This window comes from Manacus candei, unplaced genomic scaffold (genome assembly GCF_025592945.1).
Source record: "Manacus candei isolate 608988 ecotype Guabito, Panama unplaced genomic scaffold, ASM2559294v1 h1tg000153l, whole genome shotgun sequence".
In the NCBI taxonomy this organism is placed as follows: domain Eukaryota; kingdom Metazoa; phylum Chordata; class Aves; order Passeriformes; family Pipridae; genus Manacus; species Manacus candei.
The window spans coordinates 3,407,423-3,430,388 of NW_026138201.1; the positions used below are offsets into that span (position 1 = coordinate 3,407,423).

General features: G+C 44.8%; 1 protein-coding gene across 3 annotated transcripts in view; it reads right to left on the reverse strand.

The window, feature by feature from the left end:
• Positions 1-857: 857 nt before the first annotated feature.
• ITPR2 (inositol 1,4,5-trisphosphate receptor type 2) overlaps positions 858-22,966 on the reverse strand; it is a 241,673-nt gene continuing 219,564 nt past the window's right edge. For all 3 annotated transcript variants that reach the window (XM_051772364.1, XM_051772363.1, XM_051772362.1), the window contains 2 exons: positions 5,471-5,632; positions 858-4,232 (listed from right to left, as the gene is read on the reverse strand). In XM_051772364.1, coding sequence (XP_051628324.1) covers positions 4,146-4,232; positions 5,471-5,632 — 249 coding nt within the window. In that variant the 3' untranslated portion in view covers positions 858-4,145. The remainder of the gene's footprint in view (positions 4,233-5,470; positions 5,633-22,966) is intronic.

Genomic DNA, 22,966 nt, shown 5'->3' on the forward strand with positions numbered 1-22,966 from the left:
GCTCCCATTTGGGCTTAAGAGCTTAATGCTGGTTTGGGGGCTTTTTGTTTTTAAATATGACTATGATCTTGGGTTGAAAGCTGCATGAAACCCAAGATTCTCTTAGGATATCCTTTTTGCAAGACCATCTAATAAACCTAGTAGCAAGCAGCTCCTTTCCATTTAACCTTAAACTCATACTAGAGAATAGAAAAGAAAGCTAATTCTACTCAAGGCTACAGCAAGTTGGTATAACAAGTGCACAGGAGAAACAGCATGCTCTATTTAATAGGATTTTTCTTATTAATTAATTAGCAGGCTTTTTCTCCCTAAGAAGAGTCCTCATTCTCATCCTCATAAATACTGACTTTTTGTGATAAACACAGCTGGGAAAAAAGGCAAAAAAGGACTTGTATGTTGTACTTTACCTGCCACAGGTTTGTAGGGCACTTCTTTTTTTTCACAAGACCACAGATTTCCTCAGCCTGAGTTGAGCGAGACAGTGGTTTTAGGCTGTTTGCCTTCCTTCCTCAATCCTTTCACCCAGAAGAGAGGGGAAAGCCCTCGGGGTCTCTCTCTAAATGTGCTACTTGACAGAGTTACACTGAAAACATGAAAAAAAAAGAAAAAAAAAGGGCAAAAAATGGCAATCCGACCCATCATGAACAGAACAATTTATGCCTGAAATAAAATAAATCCTTGCTTTCACTGCTGGGTTCAGCCTCCATCCACTCAGGACTGCACTGATGCCACCTCAAGAAACAGATGCACGCCTGGTGCCCCATCCAAGACCACCAGCCTGGGTTTCCCATCAGTCTTCAATTCAGAACACACATTTCCCCCACTTCAGCACCAAAAATAAGTGAGACAGACATATATAAAATGATACACTTTATTAAAAGTTACATTCAGCAGCCATGGACATATTTACTTAAGTAGATTTTAATTGCCAAGGAGCTTATAATTATAAATCCCTCTAAGGCATTAAAAGCTCTTAGATGTTTTAACTTTTGCAATCATTTCATATAAATAGGTAAGGTAAATGATGCCTGCCTAAGAAGAGGATACCCCAGCTGCATTAAACAAAGATATACATATAAATATATGTATAAAACAATGGTTTTTTGTTATAAACTCATTGATGGGATATTTCACAACCTTTAAATCTTGGATCTGGCCCTGCAAGTATTACCCACAAAAGCAGCCTCCTGTTTAAGTTACCCCATGTGAGTGTACAGATCGCTCACATGGATGAGAGCAGGGCAGGGCCTAAGTTTTGACAGAAACAGTAAAAATGCCAAAACTCTCAGTGAAATATATATACAATCTGTGCAAGTAGCATCACCTACTGTCACTGATTACAGAGGTCTCTCTTGGAAAGCTATTGACACTGGGAAGGCACCGTGGCAAAGGCAAGCCAACATCTGTCAGCTCTTTCTTTTTGATGCTGCAGCTCTCCCTTCTGAGGAGCAGTACTTGTGCTCTGGAGCCTTAGGAGACATCCTTTGGGGTGCAGGACAGAGAGAGCACCAGCAGCACCCAACTGCAGGCCTGAGCTCAGGGCACAAATCCATCGAGCCTCAAGTTTTCCCAGCTCCAGCAGCAGAAACATCCCTTGGTTTGCAGTGGCACAGCTGCTTTTTCTGAGTGTAAACAAGAAAAGTGCCAACCAATTCCAGTATTAGCCAACCACCCACCCCCTTCAATAAATAATGATAGCTTAATTTATCATATAATTGAACTGTGCTTTATATGCCTCTAATAACCACATGTGTGAGGAAGAGGAAATTGCTGTTGCAACAGAAGCTGTGACTAGATCTGGTGAACTGCATAAATTAATTTGAACTGATACAGCTGCAGGGTCTGAGTCTTCAGCAACTTAGTGCTGACTTTACATTTGTGGGCAACTCCTTCAGCTTTGTGACGTACAGCAGGTCTAGTCAGAGGCAGGTAGGGTTATATGTTACACCAGTGGCTGGTTACAGTTGTGGTTGATGCAAACTCCCAAAATTAATTCACTGCAAGCCCCTGGGTGCTAAACACCACGTGAAGCCCCATCCTCACTGGCCAGCGAGGCTCATGGAAGGGGTTTTTCCCACCAAAGCGATGCCGGAGCAGTAGCATCAAGACCTCATACCCAGCAAGCGTGAAGGAAAGGCACACTCCCTAAAATATTGAAGACAGCTGCTTTTCTGTTCTCTGCTTTGACCTAGCAGCTTCCCTACCACCAGCTCACCACGCCACTGCCGCATCTACTCATGCCTCGGAGGCAAAGACATGGCACCGACCAGCGCCACCCACCTCCTGCTGTCTCCACACACTCCCTCTGGCCTGGGGAGCAGCTGATGTCTGGCAGCAGCCAGGCTGTGAGCCCACCAGCAGAGGAGTGGAAGAAAATTCAGTCTACCACCACTCACTTTCACTGGCCTTGTGCCATTTCTGATATTTTTGAAGGACACAATTGAAAACAACGGGAAATGTTTCAATGGTAGAAGAATCAGACCCTAAAGTATATTATTTTTATCTCAGCCATATCATTGCCACAAAAAAAAAAAAAAAGAAAAAAAGAAAAAAAGCTTCAAGAACAGGTTTGAATTTGGGATAAAGAGAGTGAAATGCCCCTTCCTTCCCTTTACTCTACATCTGCTGGTTTGAATTGTGCCTTAAATAAGAAAACAACATTTCTACAAGGAGAAACTGGGAATATTGGAGCCAATATTTTCACCTTTGATCAAAATGGCATTTATAACAAAATGAAAAGGTTATAGAGGAAAAATTACTGCAAAAAGATTTTGGTTTAAATAGCAACTCCATGTAACAGAGGTGCATTTTCAAATGCACCAAGACAATCTGGTAACCAAAACCCACTGAAAATGAAAGTGAACTGAGAACACAATTCCCATTTGTGCCACAAAAAGTCTTCTCCTAAAGGACACAAGAGCCCTCTGAGGCTCTGTGGAAACCCTGTAACTTTTCTTTTAAGCCATCCCAAGAAATACAAGATACAGCAAAAATCTGCACAAGTGACTTGGCTGCTGCCTTTCATAGAGCCCAGAGCTGGAAGGAGCTCCTCTGATATTGCCCCCCTGTCCCCCACCAGCCAGGCCAGGCCTGCCAGCCCTTAAAAGCAAGGAGGGCAAGCAAAAGCATAAGCCCATGATCTTTAGCTCAGAAGAAAAGCTGGCAGAATACGGTGCTTATTTACTCAAGTCAACTCTCACTGAAGATGAGTTTATGGAAGGTAATGACACCATTTCAGCTCCATACAGAAAGATATTCCTAAGCTTTTTTAAAAAAATAAAATCCCATACACACTTCAAACTACAAGTATTTTTTTTTTTTTGTCCTGAATCCTCCATTGGAACTTGAATTTAAAACACAGTTTAACTCCTCCGTATGTGAAATCTCATGGCTACATTAATCAAAAACATGTGAAGCCAGGAGAAAGAAATCACTTCCAGTTATGTTGTCAGTGTTATGTGCATAACATTCCCACAGCTGTAGATCCATTGTGCTCCATGTTATAAATAAGAAATTGCATGGTGACAGCTAAAATTCAAAAGCGTTAATGTTTCTCTTTGCAACTCTTTTTCTATTTTTTCTTTTTTTTTTTTTCCTCCAGTCTTTTGAGGCTTCTCCCCTTTCCCTCCAAGTAGAAGTTACTTGAAGCAACATTATTGCTCACCCGACAGACATATTTATGGTAATTAAAAAATAGTAAATGCCAAGCAAATATGACTAATGTTGCTATTTGGCAAATAAGCCAGAGACGACCTATTGAATCTGATCCAGGCTGTCGTATTTGTGCTAATAAACATCTCTCCTTCTTCTGCTCAGCTCTGTTATCCCAGTGCTTTAGGGAGAAATCAGCTCCCAGGATGCAGCCAAACGCTGCCCAACCTCCGTCGCAGCCACCACCGAAGCCGTCGAGTCGGAGAATACAAACGAGCTCCCTTGTATCTCTCACATTCTAGGTTGTGGTCCCTTTCAACCATGAAAAACAGCTACAAATTGTTCCCAGAGCTAAACCACTTAACATCTTGGCACTTGGTTGTTTTTAACTTTGCAACAATAGGCACCGTTCACTCCTCTCAATCTCAGTTTTTTTATTCTATAATAAAGCGGGAATACTGATGAAAGGCTAGTCACGGCTTCTCCCCGTGGTATCAGGGTGGTGGCATGTGATGATTCACATGGGGTGTGTTTGATCCAAGAAAGCCCAGCCTCTGCTTATTCTTCCTTTGTTCTGTCATCTAAGGTGGAAAGGCAGAGAGAGACGAGTTGAGATTTTCTTTTTTTTCTTTTTACTATTATTTAGCAGTCACAGAGCAAGATACATATAAGCAAAACAACAGGGAGTGGAATTCTTTTCTTCAGCATTGAAAATTACAAGTAGGAGATGTCTTTGAAGTGGGAGATCTGTTTCCTGCAAAGTATGGACATTTTATTCTCATTTGTACATTATTCTTATCCCCCCGCAGGTCTTGCAGTGTATTATTTGCACTGCTATTGTGCTGTGTAGCCCTGCAGAGGGTCAGCATTTGCACTTGGTGCTGTACAATCACGGAATTAAAAGATGGTCCCAGCCACACAGAGTTTAAATTTAAGCCAGGAGAGAACAGATTCAGCCAGAGGGGGATGAAAAAATCCCACCAGGATAGTGTGGGTAAGCACAATAAGCAATGGTCTCAGCACATCCAGCCTAAACCTTTGTCGACTTTTTCATAGGGAAAAAGTTTTAAGGAGGGATTTGAAGGGGGATAATTAGATAATTCTGTTGATGTCACTGAAGTGCTTCCCATAAAGAAAACACAAAGATGCTTTTCTGAAACTGTAATGAGCAAACCAGAGGTGAACAGCATCTGTAGCAAAAAAGGGAGATGGCCTTTTGATCCTGAAGGGAGAGCAAACATGGCAGGGGGTTTAGGCAGGAACTGGGCTTTAAGGGGGGCCAGCAGCTTGTGCTCCATACAGGAGAGAATGGGGAGCCCGAGGAGGGGCACCAAGACAAGGGTGACACAAGCAAAGCAACAGGCTGGGCAAATTGTTTTCACAACAGCACTGTTGATACTCTTAGTGGGGGAAAAAAATCCAAGTGTGGGACACAGAGGGCTTTTCTCCTGGCTCCCATCAGTATGCAGCTATTCCTGACACTGTGCCGATCTCAGTGCCGGGTTGTGCAGCACCTCCACATGCGCAGCCCTTCATCACTCTGGCAGTTTTCCCTCTGTCCTTGCATACCCACCAGCAGGATTTCATAACTAATTCCCCCTTGGCTTTTCTCCTTACCTGTTCTCTGTTGTTGCTAATAGAGTACAATTTCATTCCAGACCTGTATCAGTGTACCTACTCAGAAAGCTCGCTGGAGGGACAGAAAAAACCCTTTCTAAGACAAAAGTCTCTTTTGTAACAGTGTCCTGACTGTGACTGGATGAAAGGGAGCGCGTTCACCCACACATGCCCACATTGCTACCCATGGCAGGGCACCTACCTGTTCCTTGAGCTCAGCGAGCTGACTGGAAAGTTGTTTCACAAGGCTCATGGTTGACTCCAGCCTCTCTTGCAGGTTCCTGATTTCGTTCTGCTCACTGTCGCCTTCATTGCTAACCAGGGACATGGCTCTCATCCGAGGGAACCAGTCCAAATTCTTCTCCTACATGGGTATTAGAAAAATGAGCCGTGTTAGTAGAGGTTTATGCAGTGCTGAAACTAGAGAATGAAAACTCAGGACTTCTACTCAGTAGATGACCTTAAGCAGTAAATTCAGAAAGTATTTCACACAAGCATTTTCATTCTTGGTTCTCCTTAGCTACAAAGCAGGTACCAACTGGAAAATCTTGGTTGCCCCCAGCTGCACCTGTGTGGCAGTGTGGGCAGTGTTGGCACATTCATCCATGGCTCTGGCATGCAGAAATGCCTGCTGGATCAGCTCTAGGGAGACTTCTCTGGTACACCAGCACCAGGAAAGCCTGAGTGCTCCCTGTGCTTTGCTCTTAAGTGTATGCAGGGACACATTTCCCCACTGTCTCTTCAGCTTGGCTGGTCTCCATCTGTTTCGGCTGTCCTTGCAGCAATGTCAGCCAGACAACACCAGGAAAACAAAATGAGTCCCCTCCAGACCGGCCTTGAGGCTCATGCCTGATGCAAGAGCAGAGGAACCTGGATTCAGCCGCCCACAATGGAAGATTTGGGGTCCTGGGAATGGCTTAGGCTTCCACGTGCTATTCAGACCGTGTATCTCAGGTAAATGCAAGCACAACCCCACGGTCAAGCGTTAACTTGTTAAGGACCAAGCACTCTATGGAACAGCACTGAACTGGGGTGTTTCTCAATCCATGGACTCAGGCTACGAATTCAGTCATGCTAAAAACCCTGTGAGTAGATGATATGAGTCAGGAAGGTGCTGTGCATCTGCATGAGCCTGAACTGTCTCCATAGCTCAGGGGCATGGATATCTGTGTGCAAAGTTTGACAGAAGGAGGAGATGGAAGGGTGCAAGACTAGGAGAAGTGGCAACCACATGGTCAGCAACCCTCTTTGCCTGGAGGCACGAGACAAGGGAAACAGGTCCTGCACCAACGCACCTCTGCGCTCCACCTTGGGGGCAGTGGGAGGATGTGGTTAGGTCATATGCACCATGTTTTGAAACGGGCCTCTACGGACACGTGCACTTGATAGCTTGAGATGAGAAACAGAATGAGTTGGAAGTGTGTTTCTTCCAGTCCCCTGAGCTGCTAATGGCCCCACACAAACAACGCTCTACCGGGAGGAATGAAAAGGAGTTCTTTCCCAAAGTCCACCCACAAAACTCCTGGAAGGCAAGAGCTGTGCTACTTATGTTGTCCAAGTATTTGGTAAAGTTTTAAGTGCATCAAACTTGCTGTAGTCTTAGATTTTGCCTCTATTTTTTTTCTATGAAAATAGAAAAGCCAGCGATGATCCTGCAACATTCACAGCTGGGCAGCCCAGGGCAGTTGCACATGAGCAAGGTCCAGGCAGGCCTGGCCTGACAGAGCTGCAAGCCCAGGGATATACCAAGTGAACACAGCTTTATTGTGCTTCCAGAAAAATTTCCTTTCAACTCTTTAGTGCTCTGCCCTGATCACCAAAGCCTCCCCTCCTACTGCAACATGATTTAGAAACAACCAAGCTAAGCCTCAGTAAACACGGAAGCACTTATTGTATTCATGTTTCTCCACTATTTGCATTATCCCAGTCCCCTCGGTCAGCCTGGACAAGACCAAATGCAAAGCCATACGAACTTTAGCCTTTTTTCCTCCTTTTTAACTCAAAACTTCTAATGAGTTTTTGCCTGGCTGTGCAACCTCTGGTGCTGTCACCAAACCAAGGAGGGAGCAGGACCGTGCCCCCCGGCCGCGGTTTGCAGCCCAGGGCTGTCAGCCGTGTGCACTGGTGGAATGAGGCCTCTTTCCTCGCCACTCACTTCTCCAGCCTCGTGATCTCATTATGACAATTTACTGTGGTTATGCATGATGCCATTTTCAATGGGTCATAACTCATTCAAATCAAAACCTGTTTTCACCAGCTCTGCTGGTGAGCTCGAAAGGAGCGCACGTGACCTTCCCTGCTGGATATCCCCGGCTGACACGCGGAGCAGGAGGCTCCTATTTCTGCTGCATGCGTTCCCGCTTACAAGACCAGCATTCATTTTCCACCAGTACGCTCCCATATTTATTTTACATTTATTTTGGCCGGGATCTAGCAGAGCATTCATCACGTGCCCAGCGTCAAGCACAGGTGTACTCATTTATACTAAGCTTAGTTTGTGCACAGTGACTTTCTGGATCAATGCCTTTTTTTTCTTCTTTTTTTTTTTCAAAATGTTTGCCAGCAAATTTATCTGCCACTACAGGCACAGAACATTAATTCAAGGCAGCTACAGAGAACAGAGTTGTACTTGTATCTGAATGTTTCCTGGAAAGCTCTGGTATCTGCACCCATTACAGCTCCTCTTGCTTGAACCACTTGAAGATACCAAATGGAAGGCCACAGGAGCCAGCTGAGGGACCAGGAGCCCCTTCAAGACTCAAAACAACACCAAAGTTTCAAAGCCAGGCTGCACAAGGAGAGCAATATGAGTTCCTCTGTTTGCCGAGAACTGCTGCCAGGATTGTGAAATGCACTTTGCCGGTTTTGTTTTCCATCTACCACTCCTTCAGGACACAAGGCAGGGACCGACAGCTGCTTTGGAAAGATTTTTGTGGACTGACCCTCCGCAACACTGCAGCATCCAGAGGAACATCACACAAATCTGTGCAGATGCAAGACATCCTGGCTCAGTGGCCTTGCCTCTCTTGAAGCATCCAGCGTCACCTGCTTCCTTCCTCCTCAGCACAACATCACACTTCCTGGAAAGAGGGATGACCAGGGGCAGGTTGAGAGTGCACAGCATCTCACCCCCTGCCACAGGTTGCCATGGTGCACACAGATCAGGTGTGGCTCCATCTGGAACCACCCTGCACCATGTGCCAGCTCATCTCGGCCACCATGAGCCACAGAGTCACAGGAGCTCAATGGCAGACTCCACTCATTCACGTGTGCCCAGTTTTGCCTCTCTAGAAATGCTGTGATAATCTCTTCCAGGAAAGAAACCCAGGCATGGTTTAGTTACAGATCAAGAAGATCCAGGCCTTTTTTTTCCAAAGTATCGTGGAGGATCAAGCAAAGACTTGATCCAAGTTCTGACAGAAGCTGATGGGTTTCCATGGACCAGAGACCTCATGAAAAGATGTTACTGACTTCTACAGGTTTTCATTACAGCAGAGAGGCAACAGGTCAAACACCTGCCTGCTGGTCTCACTTGGTAGTCCCAAGTGCTGTGTTGGGAGCAGGCAGGACTTTGCTTCTTGGTTCTCAGCTGTAATACACATCTAATGAAATCAGTCCAGTTTTGTGTCTTTGTCATGCAAAATATCAGAAAGATGCAAGATTCAGTAGGAGACACATTCTAGCCTGCCAACCTGTCTTCAAGTTAAAAATACTTATCTAGCTTTCACCAATAGTTCCATTATAGTGCACACAGCAGGTACATTCCCTTGCTGAACCACATGCTTTTGCCAGTCAATATTATCTTATTTTTTCACTGCATTATGAACTGCAGAACTTTAATAAAGGGCAGCATGAAAATTAGCTCTGGCACACAGCCCTGTTTGCTGAGTCTGTGCAACAAACAAACAGCAATTGCTGCTGTGGACGAAAAAACTTTTGATCACAAACCTGCCAGGATCCAGAAGGCAAATTGGACAAGGTTCCTCAGCCGAAAATTTTAGTGATCTGCAAATGTTCATGGGGGGAACATGCACTCTGTGACTGCTCAGCAATGGGAAAGCTATTTTTACCTCAAGGTAATTGCTTGCCAATTAACTGGAGGTCATTAACATGTTTGTACAACCCCAAACATTTGTTCTAGGACTTAAATGTTTATGGGCTCGGTCCAGGGTTCACCTTGACCAACTAACACCTTAAAGCTGTAAAACCCCAGCCTCCTCCACGCTGCATGTGCACTCCTGGGGTTTTGCAGGATGTTATCCGTCACGCCTTAGCCATTACTCCTAGAAACCCAACCGTTTTGCCCAGGATAGCATTCACTCAGACATTCTGAAGCCCGTCTGGAACCGAGAGGCAATTTGGAGGAGAAAAGCAGGCTGCTGGCAGGGAGCAGGGCAAACCTCTGCAAACAGCTGTCACGGGACTCAATCAACAGCCACCAGGTTAGTGTGAGGTGACACAAATCGAGCATTAATGAGCTCGCAGAGGGTGAGGTATGTGGATGGGACGCTTTAAAATGCAGTAGCTGCCTCCTGGACAAATAATTAATTGTTAAAATGTACCAAAATCTTCTTTCTAAACAACCGAGGTTGAACACAGTAATGTTGTTAGTTGTTACTGTTATTTCATCCTTGCACAGGACAGCAGCCCAACCACAGCAGCCCACCTATGGATTGCAGCATCTTCCTGCTCCACACTCTTCCCGCAAGCATGACTTGTGCCTTGCAGAATCCATATTTAAATATACATCTGTGTCCAGCCAGACAGGAAGGCTGCAGGGACAGAAAGGAGCTGCAGCCTCCTCTCTCCCTGCCAGTTTAGCTGGGAGAAGGGGAAAAAAAAAAAAAGGAAAAAAGGGCAGGTGGGGCTTGCCAAAAGGCTGCGGCCCAAAGAGACTGCACACGAGCAGGGCAGACATTTCGTGTGGTGATCCAGCGTGCTCCATCCTCCCCCCTCGGCTGGCAGCACTCCAGTGGGAATCTCAGCTCACCCGGGGTGAAACCTCTCTGCAAGGTACTCTGGGTACACGTAGCCGCGAGGTGCCGATGGCGAGGGCACATGCCTGAGAAATCACAGGGCTTAGGGGATTTGCTACTTGTGTTTTCCGAGAAACCTCCAACCCTTCTGCTCAGAGCAAAAGTCTGCATCTGCCTCCTGCAGTTTTCTGTGCAACTCTGCTTCCCTTCTGTGGGCTTTTCCAGGGGCATGGCAGAGCAGCGGGCTAATTCCTCCCTTCAGGAAAACACTGCCATTTTTTCTGACTTTGCTAGCCCTGGTTGAGCATGGATGTAGAAAAGACTGAAGAAATTAATTTAGAGTTTCTATACTTTGTATGAAGTCTCTCTTGAGCCATCCCTGTCCTGTTGGCACAGCCAACTGGCTTCAATCGAGCTCCCACGCTGAGCTGAATCCATGCCTCCAGAGTAATTGGCAGAGGGATGTTTCTTTAGGAGGTGCTGGTTTCACAGGCTAGCAGCAAGATGGATCAGCTGCAACCAGCAGGAAAGACTGGGCTGAGCCTTTAAAAAATAGATTACTAGATAACAGCAAGAGAAAATAGGTCAAAGAGTAGGACAAGGGGGATGAAGTCGAGGAGCAAAGGCAGCCTAATGCATACTTTGAGATGGTGTCATGGCCACGGGCTCCGAGTGCCACGGCACCATCAGCTGTGCCAGGCTTTCACTTCTCCAGCAGCCTCCACTGCAGTGACTCTCAGTGCTTTCCACCCCGTGACCTCTTGTTGCAACATGAAAACAAGCCGTTTCAGGACTTCCCTCCTATCTATTCACTAAGAAAAGCAGCAATGACTGCTCGTGACTCCTCCTGGGTTGTGACCTCCCCAGCTGCACGCATCAGGGCAGGAGACAGGCCACTCTGTCCTCCAGCCCACCGTTTCTTGTCTCACATGGATTGTTCACTCCTTGGTGACTCAGCGAGGTGAGTAAGACAGTCAGCAGAGGGCTTTGTTACCTAAGAGCAAGGCTAAGAAAATGGGTATGCTCAAAGCCCTCTCTCCTCCTCAGCTGGATGGTCACTGAAGGGTGCAGAAGAGGAGCACAGATATCAATCACCATGAGTCAGGGGAGGTTTAGGTTGGATATGAGGAAAAGGTTTTTCACCCAGAGGCTAGTCAGGCACTGGAACAGACTCCCCAGGGAAGCAGTCACAGCACCAAGACTGTCTGAGTTCAAGAAACATTTCATTTGGATAATGCTCTCAGGAACATGGTGGGTTCTTGGGGTGTCCTGCATAGGGTCAACAGTTAAACTCGATGGGTGCCTTCCAACTCAGCATATTGTATGATTCTGTGGTCACTGAAGGGTGCAGAAGGGGGGCATGGACATCAATCACCACGAAGGTTTGCTACCAGCACCCCGGTGTGCTGCCCTGGGCTATTCCCGGAGTTCCACCCTGCAACACACACTCATGGGCGCGCTACAAACAGCAACCACCATAGCAGCCCAAAAAAAGCCTCCTCGAGCTTTAGGAAGACTGTAGCCTCTTTAGAGAGATCGTAGTTCCTCAAGTGCCCATTGGGTGGTAAAACCCTGCTGCTCCAGTGCTGAGGAGAAACAGCATTGGCCACCCCGTGGCCTCCGCGGCTGAGGAGCAGCTCTGCCGGGAAGTTGGGCACAGCTTCACCCTCTGCCACCCCACTGTGCCCTCGGCATGAAGGCAAAACAGACCCCTGGCATTGCTGCTCTCCAAGCAGGCAGCCCGTGTGCCCTTTCAGGCACAGGAATGAACAGACTGTTCACTCCCTTTTTCTGAGCCAGCACCTTGAATAAATACTTGAGTGCTGGGTACAAAGAGATCTATTTACTGAGAATTATTCTGTATGTCTGAAATGTAAATAAGTCCATCCATTCCCTTCCCAGATATGCTGCCCATATAAGCAGAGAGGGATCAGTCCAAGTGACCTTTCGAAAGCTATTATTTTTCTGCCCAGGGACAGAGTCTGGTCCTAAAAGTCTGGAGTTATGTAGCTCCTACAGCCACCTTAAAAAAGGGATTTAAAAGATTTAAGCTATCGTGTGCTTTAGATGACACAGGGCAATAACCACTTTGTGATTTAATCACAGACAATAATAATTTGGTTCAGTGCATGATTCAGCTAATCCACAATTTGATAAACGTTCATCCTAAACTACAAACCCAAATAGCTTTCTGCAAATCCTGTTTGACACTTTAATGTTAAGACTGTATTTGATAAGCAATCTGTGCTGTACAAGAATATAGGGAGGGAAATTAGGAATTGTTATGCATCTATATGCATCCACGACAGTAATTCAAAGAAAATAAAAATAAGCCCTTGGCAATTACAGATAAATCTGTATGCAACAAAAAACCTAATAGGTCTGGCTGGGTCTGTACTGGATTGATACGTTACAGCTCCCATAGCTCACAGAAAAATAGAGAAACCTGTTTCACCCTGAAAAAAAGGTGGAAACCACAATGCTGACCAACCGTTTGCTTTAGCAGTGTCATTGATGCATTTACTTTCATTTTAACTTAGCTGACTTTTTGAGGGCTGCAACAGAACCTATCACCATAATTCTGGGTACTTGTGAGACTGATATCCAGGCCAGTCAGTTATAAATGTCTCAGTGTTTCTGTATCAGCATTCCCACTTATGATATCCCTGCAAAAATTATGGTGAGGAATCATAATTAACCCCAAATTGCAAAGATTTTTCACTGATGCTCTACAGGGCAGTTTCAACACTCAGTTTGAAGTTCTGTAAAGAACAAGCATCCCAATATTTCTGCTTACCAAACACACCAAAGGAACTTGGCATTTCCAAAAGATGGAAGCAATCATGAAAACAATTTTTCCAAGTCAAGGCCGTAAGTTGGAATGTGCTCTCACACCCCTGTTGCGGGCAAGACATGTTCATTTCTCAGATGCTACTTTCTTCTGCTGTTTCAGTTGCTCTCTGCCAGCTTATCTCTATCATAACCCCAAGAATTGATATTCTCCTCTGCAAATCTTCAAGTATCCCAACACCACCATCTAAAGCTAGGATGTGGTCCTTAATATTTGTGCCCTTAAAATAGATATAATTATAGATTTGTGCAAAACATGAGTTTATTTTTCCACATTCCTGTGTTTTTATGTTGTTAGTGGTTACGAGACATACTTTAGGAAAAACACTTCAGATTATTCATTTAAAATAATTAAATTATTTCTGATATAATCCCTGGATCTTGTGCATAACGAAACATCTGGTACAGAGATTAGAAAATAAATGTTCTTGGCTTTTTTTTTTTTTCCTCTTTTATTAAACAGATGTTGTTGATACAAAACATAGAACTGTAAATCATAGCCTGCATGTGGACACAGACTGTCACTACCAAGCAGAAATTTACTGTGGCTAGATAGAGGTTTGAAACAGCAATGAATCACTGGCTTACTAACTTTATTCACGTGGGTATGGTTTCAATATTCTGACATTAAGTGCACATGTCCTTAGAAAAAGAACCTTCTAATGGCAGCATGGGAGGCTCTGGTTTAGTTCCAGCTGCCTCGGTGGGGGAAGAACAGGATAATGCAATGGCAGTCTGTGTGCAGAGGAACCTGGCAGGTCTCTGTCTCTCCCCTCACAGCTGGTTCAATGGCTGCTGCTGCTGCTGCTGTTGAACCCTCAGGCTCTGCTCTTCCAGTGCCACAGTGTCCTGGGCAATCCTGTCACAGGAGAGGTGCTGAGCTGCCCACACAGCCCCACCACTGCCACCAAAATCACAGAATATGCCAAGCTGGAAGGATCCACAAGGATCATCGAGTCCAACCCTCAGCCCTGCACAGGACCATCCCCAGAGTCACACCCTGTGCCCCAGAGGATCATCCAAACCCTCCTGGAGCTCTGGCAGCCTTGGGGCTGTGCCCACTGCCCTGGGGAGCCTGGGCAGTGCCCAACCACCCTCTGGGGGAAAAACCTTTCCCTGAGATCCAACCTGACCCTGCCCTGGCACAGCTCCAGGCTGTGGGTCCTGTCCCTGGTCCCCCCAGAGCAGAGCTCAGTCCCTGCCCCTCCTCTGCCCCTCCCAAGGAAGTTGTAACTGCAGTGGGGTCTCCCCTCAGTCTCCTCCAGCTGAACACACCAAGTGCCCTCAGTGTCCTCACACGGCTTCCCATCAAGGAAGGCCCTTCACCATTTTTGTTGCCTCCTTTGGACACTCTCTAATGGCTCAATATCTTTCTTATATTGTGGTGCCCAAAACTGCCACAATATTCAAGGTGAGGCCACCCCAGTGCAGAGCAGAGCTGAACAATCCCCTCCCAGCTCTAACTTCTTTCTCCTTCTCCTTCCCCTGCTGCTCCTGACATCATTTCAGTGAATTCACTGCTGGTTTGCCGGACAGGCTCCCGCCAAGCTGAACAGCAATGGCATTTCTGCTTCCCATTGACCGTGTTTAAAGTGACCGGAATTCCGATGCCTCTCCGGCCCCTGGCCATTCCTACCCCCACACTCCCACACTGCTTGCACCAGCAGGCTGAAGCTCCCCCTTCTCCTATTCTCCTTTTAATATTGATTTTTCTTCACAAAACATGCTGGCAGGCGCACTCCAGACACTGAACTCCAGACAAAAGCACGAGGCACGAATCCCACTGCAAAGCAAACATACCCTCCAGTACCAGGCCCTGCTGGGGACACAGATGATGTCTGCTCCTCAGGGGCATACAGCTGCTGAGGACACCACCAATTTTGACTTGTTTTTGTCAATGTGCCTGCTGGTTTGATCCAATGAACCAGGGCCTAACTCCATGATTAGACTCCAAACCACGACCTCTACTTCCTATCTTTTGTAGCACAGGATTCAGGAGCATACTTGTTGAAATTCATGGCGTGTGGTTTTTTTTTTCACATTTAGTTTTAGTTCTCTGGTCCTGTCACCTTGTATTTTGCAAGTAGTGTCCATTTCCTAGCTTTAGCTTTAATTTGGTGTAACAGAATCTTTGGGAAATACAAAGACTCAGCTGGAGACTCATTTTTCAGAGGCTCAGGACTTGACCTTGTTCTCAGCTTTACACAGGCAGAGCTTTGCTGATTGCAGCGCGATTGTTCTGGCTTAGGATACTGCCAGAGCCAAGGCATTTTGAATCCTGATCTGATGTTCCTGCTTTAGGTCCATTTTGACTCTGATGTATTTTGCACATGGGGCGGTATGAAAAGACAACTGAAAGAACAACACTTTCTTTTAAAATTAATAAGAACTATCACCTATCACCACCCAGCACTGCTTTCTGAAGTAACGATGCAATCATGCATGTACCTTATATGTGCATAAAATCACAGAACTGTTAGGGTTGGAAAAGACCTGTAAGATCATGAATGCACATACTTGAGTATCACTGAGAGGACAGGAAAAAAATATCTAACTTTCTCTGTGAAGCATCTCTTGACAAAACAGCAGCAAACAATGGCCACTTTCCAGCCTTATGGGCCTGAACACCATCAAACTACTACCAGCCTGCTCTCTAATCTCTTGCTCTGGTCAAATACTTGCCCATGGGTTTCTCTGCACATTCCTCTGCACATGCAAACACAATGGCTCAGCACTGGCCCCGTGCCAGGTCTGGTTGTGGCACGGTGAGCAGCAGATCCCACAAGGTGCCACCTGCCCACTGGGAAGGAAGCACAAAACACTCCTATTCCCTTTGGAAATAGGTGGAAACCAGCAAAACTGGGCCCTCAAGTTGAAACATCTACTCACTCAGGTTTGTGTTCACTGTGTGCTGCTTTCAGAAGCTGCAGGCATAGATCAATAAGAGCAAAAACCACCACGCTACCCTGTGATTGTTTATCTGCCTATACTACATTTTCATTTAGTATTCTAGCTTGCATTGGTAGGAAAATATTAAAATGGATTCTCTGTACAGATCTGCTTTTTCTTTTTCTTCTTTTTCCCCCCCAGCATTTAAATATGGTTTGCTGTTCAATTAAACTGCATTTTCTCCTGAGAACAAGCAGATGATCAGTTTCACAAACCCGGAGTTACAATTCTCCTTCAGCAGCACCCAGGAAAATGAAAAACAGAAACAAAACATTTTAATCACATGTGTATAAAATACACAGGGTTCATTAAATATGATTTAAAGTGGCTTGTTTGTTTTGGAGACTCTTTAGAGCTCCTACTACCCCAAACTCACAGAAGTGTAATATGATTCCTGATCTATTGAATTTTGGAGGATGGCTGTAGTGGGTTCCATTATATATAAATTGGATGCAGCCAATTTACAATCCCCGATATATACTTTTATCTCAAAATGCCCTGTGAGGCAATTGTGTAAAGTACTTTATCAGGGATTGTTGTTGGTAATATTGCAAGATTTCATGATGTAAAAAATACATCAATGTCATTTAAATTGAACAAAATGGTTCCCAGGTTTTTTTTTCTGTAGAGCATTTTTAACCATCTTCTCAACAAATTTGTTCAATAAATACTCTATGAAACAAACATTTTGCACTTTGTCCCACAGATGCAATTTGCCAACCTGATTGATTTTTTTCTCTACAACTAATCTGATTTCTTTAGGCTATATATCTTCTCTTTTATTAAAGATGATGCAATCTTAGCTTTTTATCATACGCACATCCACCACACTAAAAAGAGAGAAGATTCCATGAACTAGCCTCGCAACCAAACAGAAAAACCTGACACAAATCTCATAAAGCTGGTCCCAAAAGATAAATGGCACAATGAGACTAAAGTTACACAAATTCAGAAACTTATCCATGCACAGTAATACAGGCCCATGGATTTTTCTTCCTGTGACAGATACAGAAAACAAGTAACTTCATCATGTCTGTAGCATCTTGCAAATCAAGCTCACACTAATGTTGCACCCAATCCTCCCAAAATCTTGCTGTCTCTGCACTGTGAGAGCTCAGAAGCAGAACTGCATTTTTTGTAGCCTTTCCCTGTTTTACATCTTGCAGAATCTCACTGCTGTGTTTTGATCCAACCAAAGTCACACCTATTTACTTTTAAATGGTGTTCCTGGTAAGACAATGACCTCAAACTCATCTTTTACTGATTGTCCTCATGTTTTTGGGGAAACCCATAGCCCTTCCCTTCCTCAGCATCTGCAGTTATCTGCCTTGGCTGTGGACAATTTTTCAGCCTCTCTCCTACTCAAGCAGCCAGAAGCTTAGTATACCACTGTAATACAAAGAACAATAATTGTTTTCAAATGTTGCAATAATATTCTCAAATAGCACTGGAGTGTTTTTTGTCTGTTGCTTCTCCCATAGAGCAAAATCAAATGAATTCAGTTGACATGTTTCGGGACCTGCTCATCACACTGTTCCTCTGGGGTTCGCCTTCTTATCACTATCTGTGATCCCAGGTAAGGCCCAGTTTTCACAAGGCAAAACCCTACACAGCCGATCCCAGGAGAACTGGGGCTCTGCTACTGCCAGGATTTTAAGCATAACAGTAGGTGCCTATCCAGTGCCTTGGAAAGCCTTTCCATCATCTGAAATCACAGACTAAAGGTCTGCCCGCATGCAGATCCATCTCAAGCCACATGTTTCTTTAACAAAGGGATAAAAGATGGCTTTTGCAGGCTGCCTGGAAAGTTAACAGCTCCAGTCTCTGGCAGGTCAAGGCGAGAGTGAATTCCAGCAGGGAACCGCAGCCCGTGTCCTGCCAGCAGTGCTGCTCAGCTCCAGGGCGCTCCAGCTGGAACACCTCCACCCCGTGTTCGTGGGGATGTGCAAGTTTCAAGGAACACAGCCTCCTGTCCAGACCCCCTCCTGAGTTTTTAAGGCCAGCAGCAAGTGAACAAACAGGAACCCAACTCGGCTCACTTATTTTCCTTTGCAAACTGAATGAGTTGAAGTTGGAAGGAGGACAAGGGGGCTGTGACTGCACTGTATCACCAAGGCAGAATTCATCTTTGTAGCAAAATCAGTCTGAAGCCTAAATACGGTCAACAGACAGGTGGCCAAATCTTTCAGACACAGATGAAATTAATCTAAACTTACAACTGAGCCACAATACCACAGGGGACAAAAAGACTAGTGCTGGGTCATATCAAACTACTGACTCTGGACCTCAAGGGGGTAAAAAGAAGCCCAAATCTCAATGAATATGCTTTCAGGAAGTTTTAGGCTCCACTCTGTAACTTGCAATCACATTACAGCTTTGTATTGGGAAGTGATTTCAAAGGACAGAGAAAAAAGGACAGGGTTGTGTTGGTGCTGGGACCTGTCCCTTCAGGAGTTAACGAGAATGTGAGGGGCTAAGCAAAGAGAAGGGTTCTGTGGAATGGCACAGCCATTCCCTCACTGAACCAGCTGGGGGTGAAGGTTATCACCACACCCTCCCTACTCACAGCAAACCTGCCTCTGCTGCAGCACCTGCTGCTGATATCCATCTTTCTCCCGCTCCAGCTAATGGCATCACTTCTAGGGAGGCAGGATCAAATCAGATCCATGGTTTCTTGTTCAAGCAGCAACAGGATAATTAATTTTGCCTGTCTGAAAAGGCTGTATATAAACTTCAAGCCACTAAAACCTCAAGCTTTTAGACAGAGGTACCAAATGAAGCCCATCTTTCCCTTTGTTTACCCACACCTCACACACCACCTGGCCAAGCAGGTCAACTGAATTATTTATGGCAAAGAGCCCATGTCTGGAAGATGCAGAGCCCTTCAAGCAGAAAAGAAGATGCTCAGCTCTCTTGTTGAATAGGAGCTTTGTGCAAAGATGCAAAGTCCTCACGTGATGCTAACTTTTCATGCTTTGACAAACACACAAATGAGCAGGAAAGCAGCTAATTAGGCACGTTAGTGTGATTGCTTATTTTATGAAGTGGAGAGGGAGGTGTTCAGCACTTTCCTGAGATAACAGTGTAGAGGCAAAATTGTACAGAGAAGCAAAAATAGCAGTGGACTACCTACAGCAATTATCATTATTTTTGAACAACGAAAGCAACAATAGAAAAATAGCTCACAGCAGAAAGAACAACAACAGCACCTCAATATATTCTGTACATGTAAAACTGGATAACACTTGGATATATGAGGATAGAGGGACCTTCTCTCATATACCCAAGCAGTGGTTGGACCTATGCAAAGCACAGTTTCAGCTCTATTTTAGTGACTGCATCACCACTCGATAGCTCTGAGGTCCTCTGTGAACTTGAGCCAGGCCTTGATGCAGAAAAAGGACTTTCTCTGGGACTTGGTGCACCTAAACTGAAGCCACAGGGCCTGTGCCCACATGGAAGGACACAGAGAGCTGCATTCTTACTCGCTCTTCTATTTCGAGCACAACAAAAAAAAAAAAAAGCAGTAAATCATCTATTTAGGCATATTTTTTTAATTGCTTATTTTATGAAAACCCAAATGCAGACAAAACCAACGTTGTATTTCCTAGGAAATTAGCCTGTCTGCGAGACCTCAGATCTTATTTAGCAGCCAGCTTTTGTGCTCTTGGTATTACTGCCATGGTAAGTAATTACTCATAACGTGACACGCATTCTATCAGCCTTTTAAAAGCAATTAAGAAAAAGTTTCATTGCTTAATGATATGTACATACATCTCATCCTTGCAAGTTTTGCTTTGATAACATCTGCTGGTTTTTGGAGGAGAGCCAGTCTTCAAAAGTAAAATAACTCAGCCCTAACAAAGGGAGCATTATTAGCTTCCCAAAAGTTATAAACTCCACGCCCCGCTCCAGCACAGCGTTTGTGTGCACTAGTCCTGTAAGGATTTTCAACCCCGTGTGTTGCCAGATCACGTCAAATCAGAATTCATGATAATGAAAAAGCCTTGAAAATACAGCTTATTTACAGTGAGCCAGTTGAAGAACTCAGCTCACCGTCCCTGGTAGATTCAGCTGGGGCAGCTGAAGGGGTCACTCCGATCAGCTGTGTGCTGATATTATCCCACCTATGAAGAGGCAACAGAATCAGTGCCGTGTCCTCTCCTCAACCAGTGCAGTTTAGACTGGCACGACTTCAGTGGCCATCAATTTGCACATTAGTACTCTGGGCTGTGAACTGCGGCGCCTCTTTTCCCTCCCCCCTCTGCTATTGTTGTGGTTAATTGCGACACAAGGGTATGTATGGTGGACATCTGGGGGAGGAAACTTCTCAAATTGTCTGGGATGAATCACCAGAGTGCACGTGAAAAGCACCCGGAGTGTCTTCCTGACATCCTAAGTGTATCTTCTGTAGCATTCATGCTGTACCTTGGATTGACATTTCTCTGGTTTAGGTCATTCTCTCTACCTGTCCAGTGTTTAGTGATCCTTGGATGTAACAAGAATATCTACAGACTAGAGATAAAAACTACCAGGGAAATCTTTTACCCCCAAAATTCAAAAAGATGATGGATAACAGAAAAGAAGAAACCCTGGATGTCAGAACTTTTTTTTTCTTCTCTAAAGAAGTTATATTTTAAGAGCAGAGGTCAATAGCCCTCTTAGTACCTATTATTTTATTACATTCTTTGACAAAAATCGACAGCAGTAAAGAACAGCTTGTTCCACAAACCCTGCTCCTCCCCTCCCTGCTGTCAGCATGCTCTTCTCCTTTTTGCACAGCACTTTTCCACCGCCTCCACCTCCCCTGTCCGAATTTTCTTTGGACCTGCCTCTTCTAGAACCCCCACGTGGTTCACCTGGGGATGGCCACTGACCATGTCAGACATCAGGGGAGCACACCAGGGTCTGGCACCAGCGAGATGACTTTACGTTCGCTAACTCACCCTGGAACAACCTTTCCCAAGGTGTGAGGGGACGGGCAGCCAGGCTCCTGACCCACAGCTGTCGGGCTCCATAGGCGCCACTTGGCTCACACTTGGGCTGTTTTGACAGTCAAACTACTTCTGCTGAGGTCGATTAACAGGAAAAAATGCCTTTGCAGGCCACACACGGGTACGCCAGGGACTGTACGTAAGCAGCTCTGGCTCCAGGAGCGAGCTTGTCCCCTCTCCCTGCTCCTGCACTGGGGGGTCACAGCCTCATGGAGCGACTCTGGCCAGGATCTGAACCCTGGGAGCAGCTTGGTGCTGCCACGGCTCACATCACACCTCCGCTCCCGAGGTGGGAACACGGCAAACTGAGGAGAGGCGAGGCAGGAGCGAGAGGGATGCCGAGGGAAACGGGCTGGGGGCTGGCGCTGCCCAGCACACAGCATGGGCACAATGACAACTATTGTGAGGCTTCTCAGTGGCTCATTTGGCATCGTTCCCAGTGCTGCTTTTGAATTTAACACCCACTTCTGGGTATCTAATAGGAAAAGAAGGCAAAAACACAAGGCTGGAGGTAGAAAGAACAGAAACAACAGCACTGGCTCAACGGAGCCCTAAATTCAGCTCAGTTTTTAAACTTCAGTATTTAAAAACAAGAAACAAAACAACTGGAATGTTTCAAATGGAGAATGCATTTTTCCCCACGACATGGAAATGGCCATAATATTTGCTAAATACTTCTATTTAATAATTTAAAACAAACAAAAAAAAAAAAGAAAAAAAGAAAAAAAAAGATGACACCTTCAAAATATTTAAAATAAAGCAGCTAAGATATTTTGTCACATGACCAATGCCAGGTCATTGCTGTGCCACAGAGGTGCTTTTAAAAGAACTGAATGACAAGACCACTGTTCAGAATTCCAGGCTGGTGCTGCTCAACCTGCTGCTTCATCCTTGTAATGTTGACGGGAATAAAAGGTTCATGATCCCAATGACCACAACTGAGAACAGAACCTTTAATTTCCCACCAAAGATTGCCTTGTTTTAGAGGGATAGCCTAATTCATGGCAGTATCCTTTACTCTTAGGAGCATAGGCTGGTTTTAGAGCAGTTTTCTCAACTGAGGAGTTATGTAATTGCACCAATTACATCCAATTACATAATTAGAGTAAATAAGTAATAATATAACTAGGTGCTGTAATTATGTAATTATGACAGGTAGCACACTAATGCTGATAAAAGCCATTATGAAACTTGCTAAGAACTGTGGACAGAGCATGCAAGAACAAAACTTTTAGGGCTTCGTTTGCTCAAGTCTTTCATTCTTCCAATGGGCAAAATAATTAATTTAATTGCTATTCCAATAGCCTTTTAGTTTTGCAAATGAATGGAGGCAAAAATCACAGACTAATTCATATATGTTTTGCTGCAAAAAATTCAGTAACTAATCATCTACATTTTTTTTTACCTCCATTTCTCCATTTACAGCTACCAAAGCTTAGGGGAAATCTGTGTGTACAAATTACACCTCTCAAAAATGAAGTCTAAAAATTTGGACATTAACCTTCATTGTTCCAGTTATGGCATTAAATTGTCTCCTCTGACAAATGGACACAAGGAACATTCAAAGATTGCTTTATCGATGTAATACAAGTAATGTGCATCTCTCTAGCTTTGCTAGGGATGGTGTTTCTGGTCAAATGAGTCAGATAAGAAGGAATGTTTTCTGCAGGAATGAAAATTCAGTAGGGGAGTCATTCATGCAATTTCTCAGAGCAAATGCAAGGTATGTAGCCAGCTTTTCAAAGTTCCTGTCCTTTTGGATATTGTATAATACCTGTCTGACTTCATAAAAAAGGCCCGAAGAACAAACAAATAATAAAGCCTACTACCCTGATTTAATATTCATTGATATTTCACCTGATAAGTGATATAAGATAGTGTACAAGAAGAATGGGCATCACTGGAAGAGCTGATGTGTTTTATTCCCAC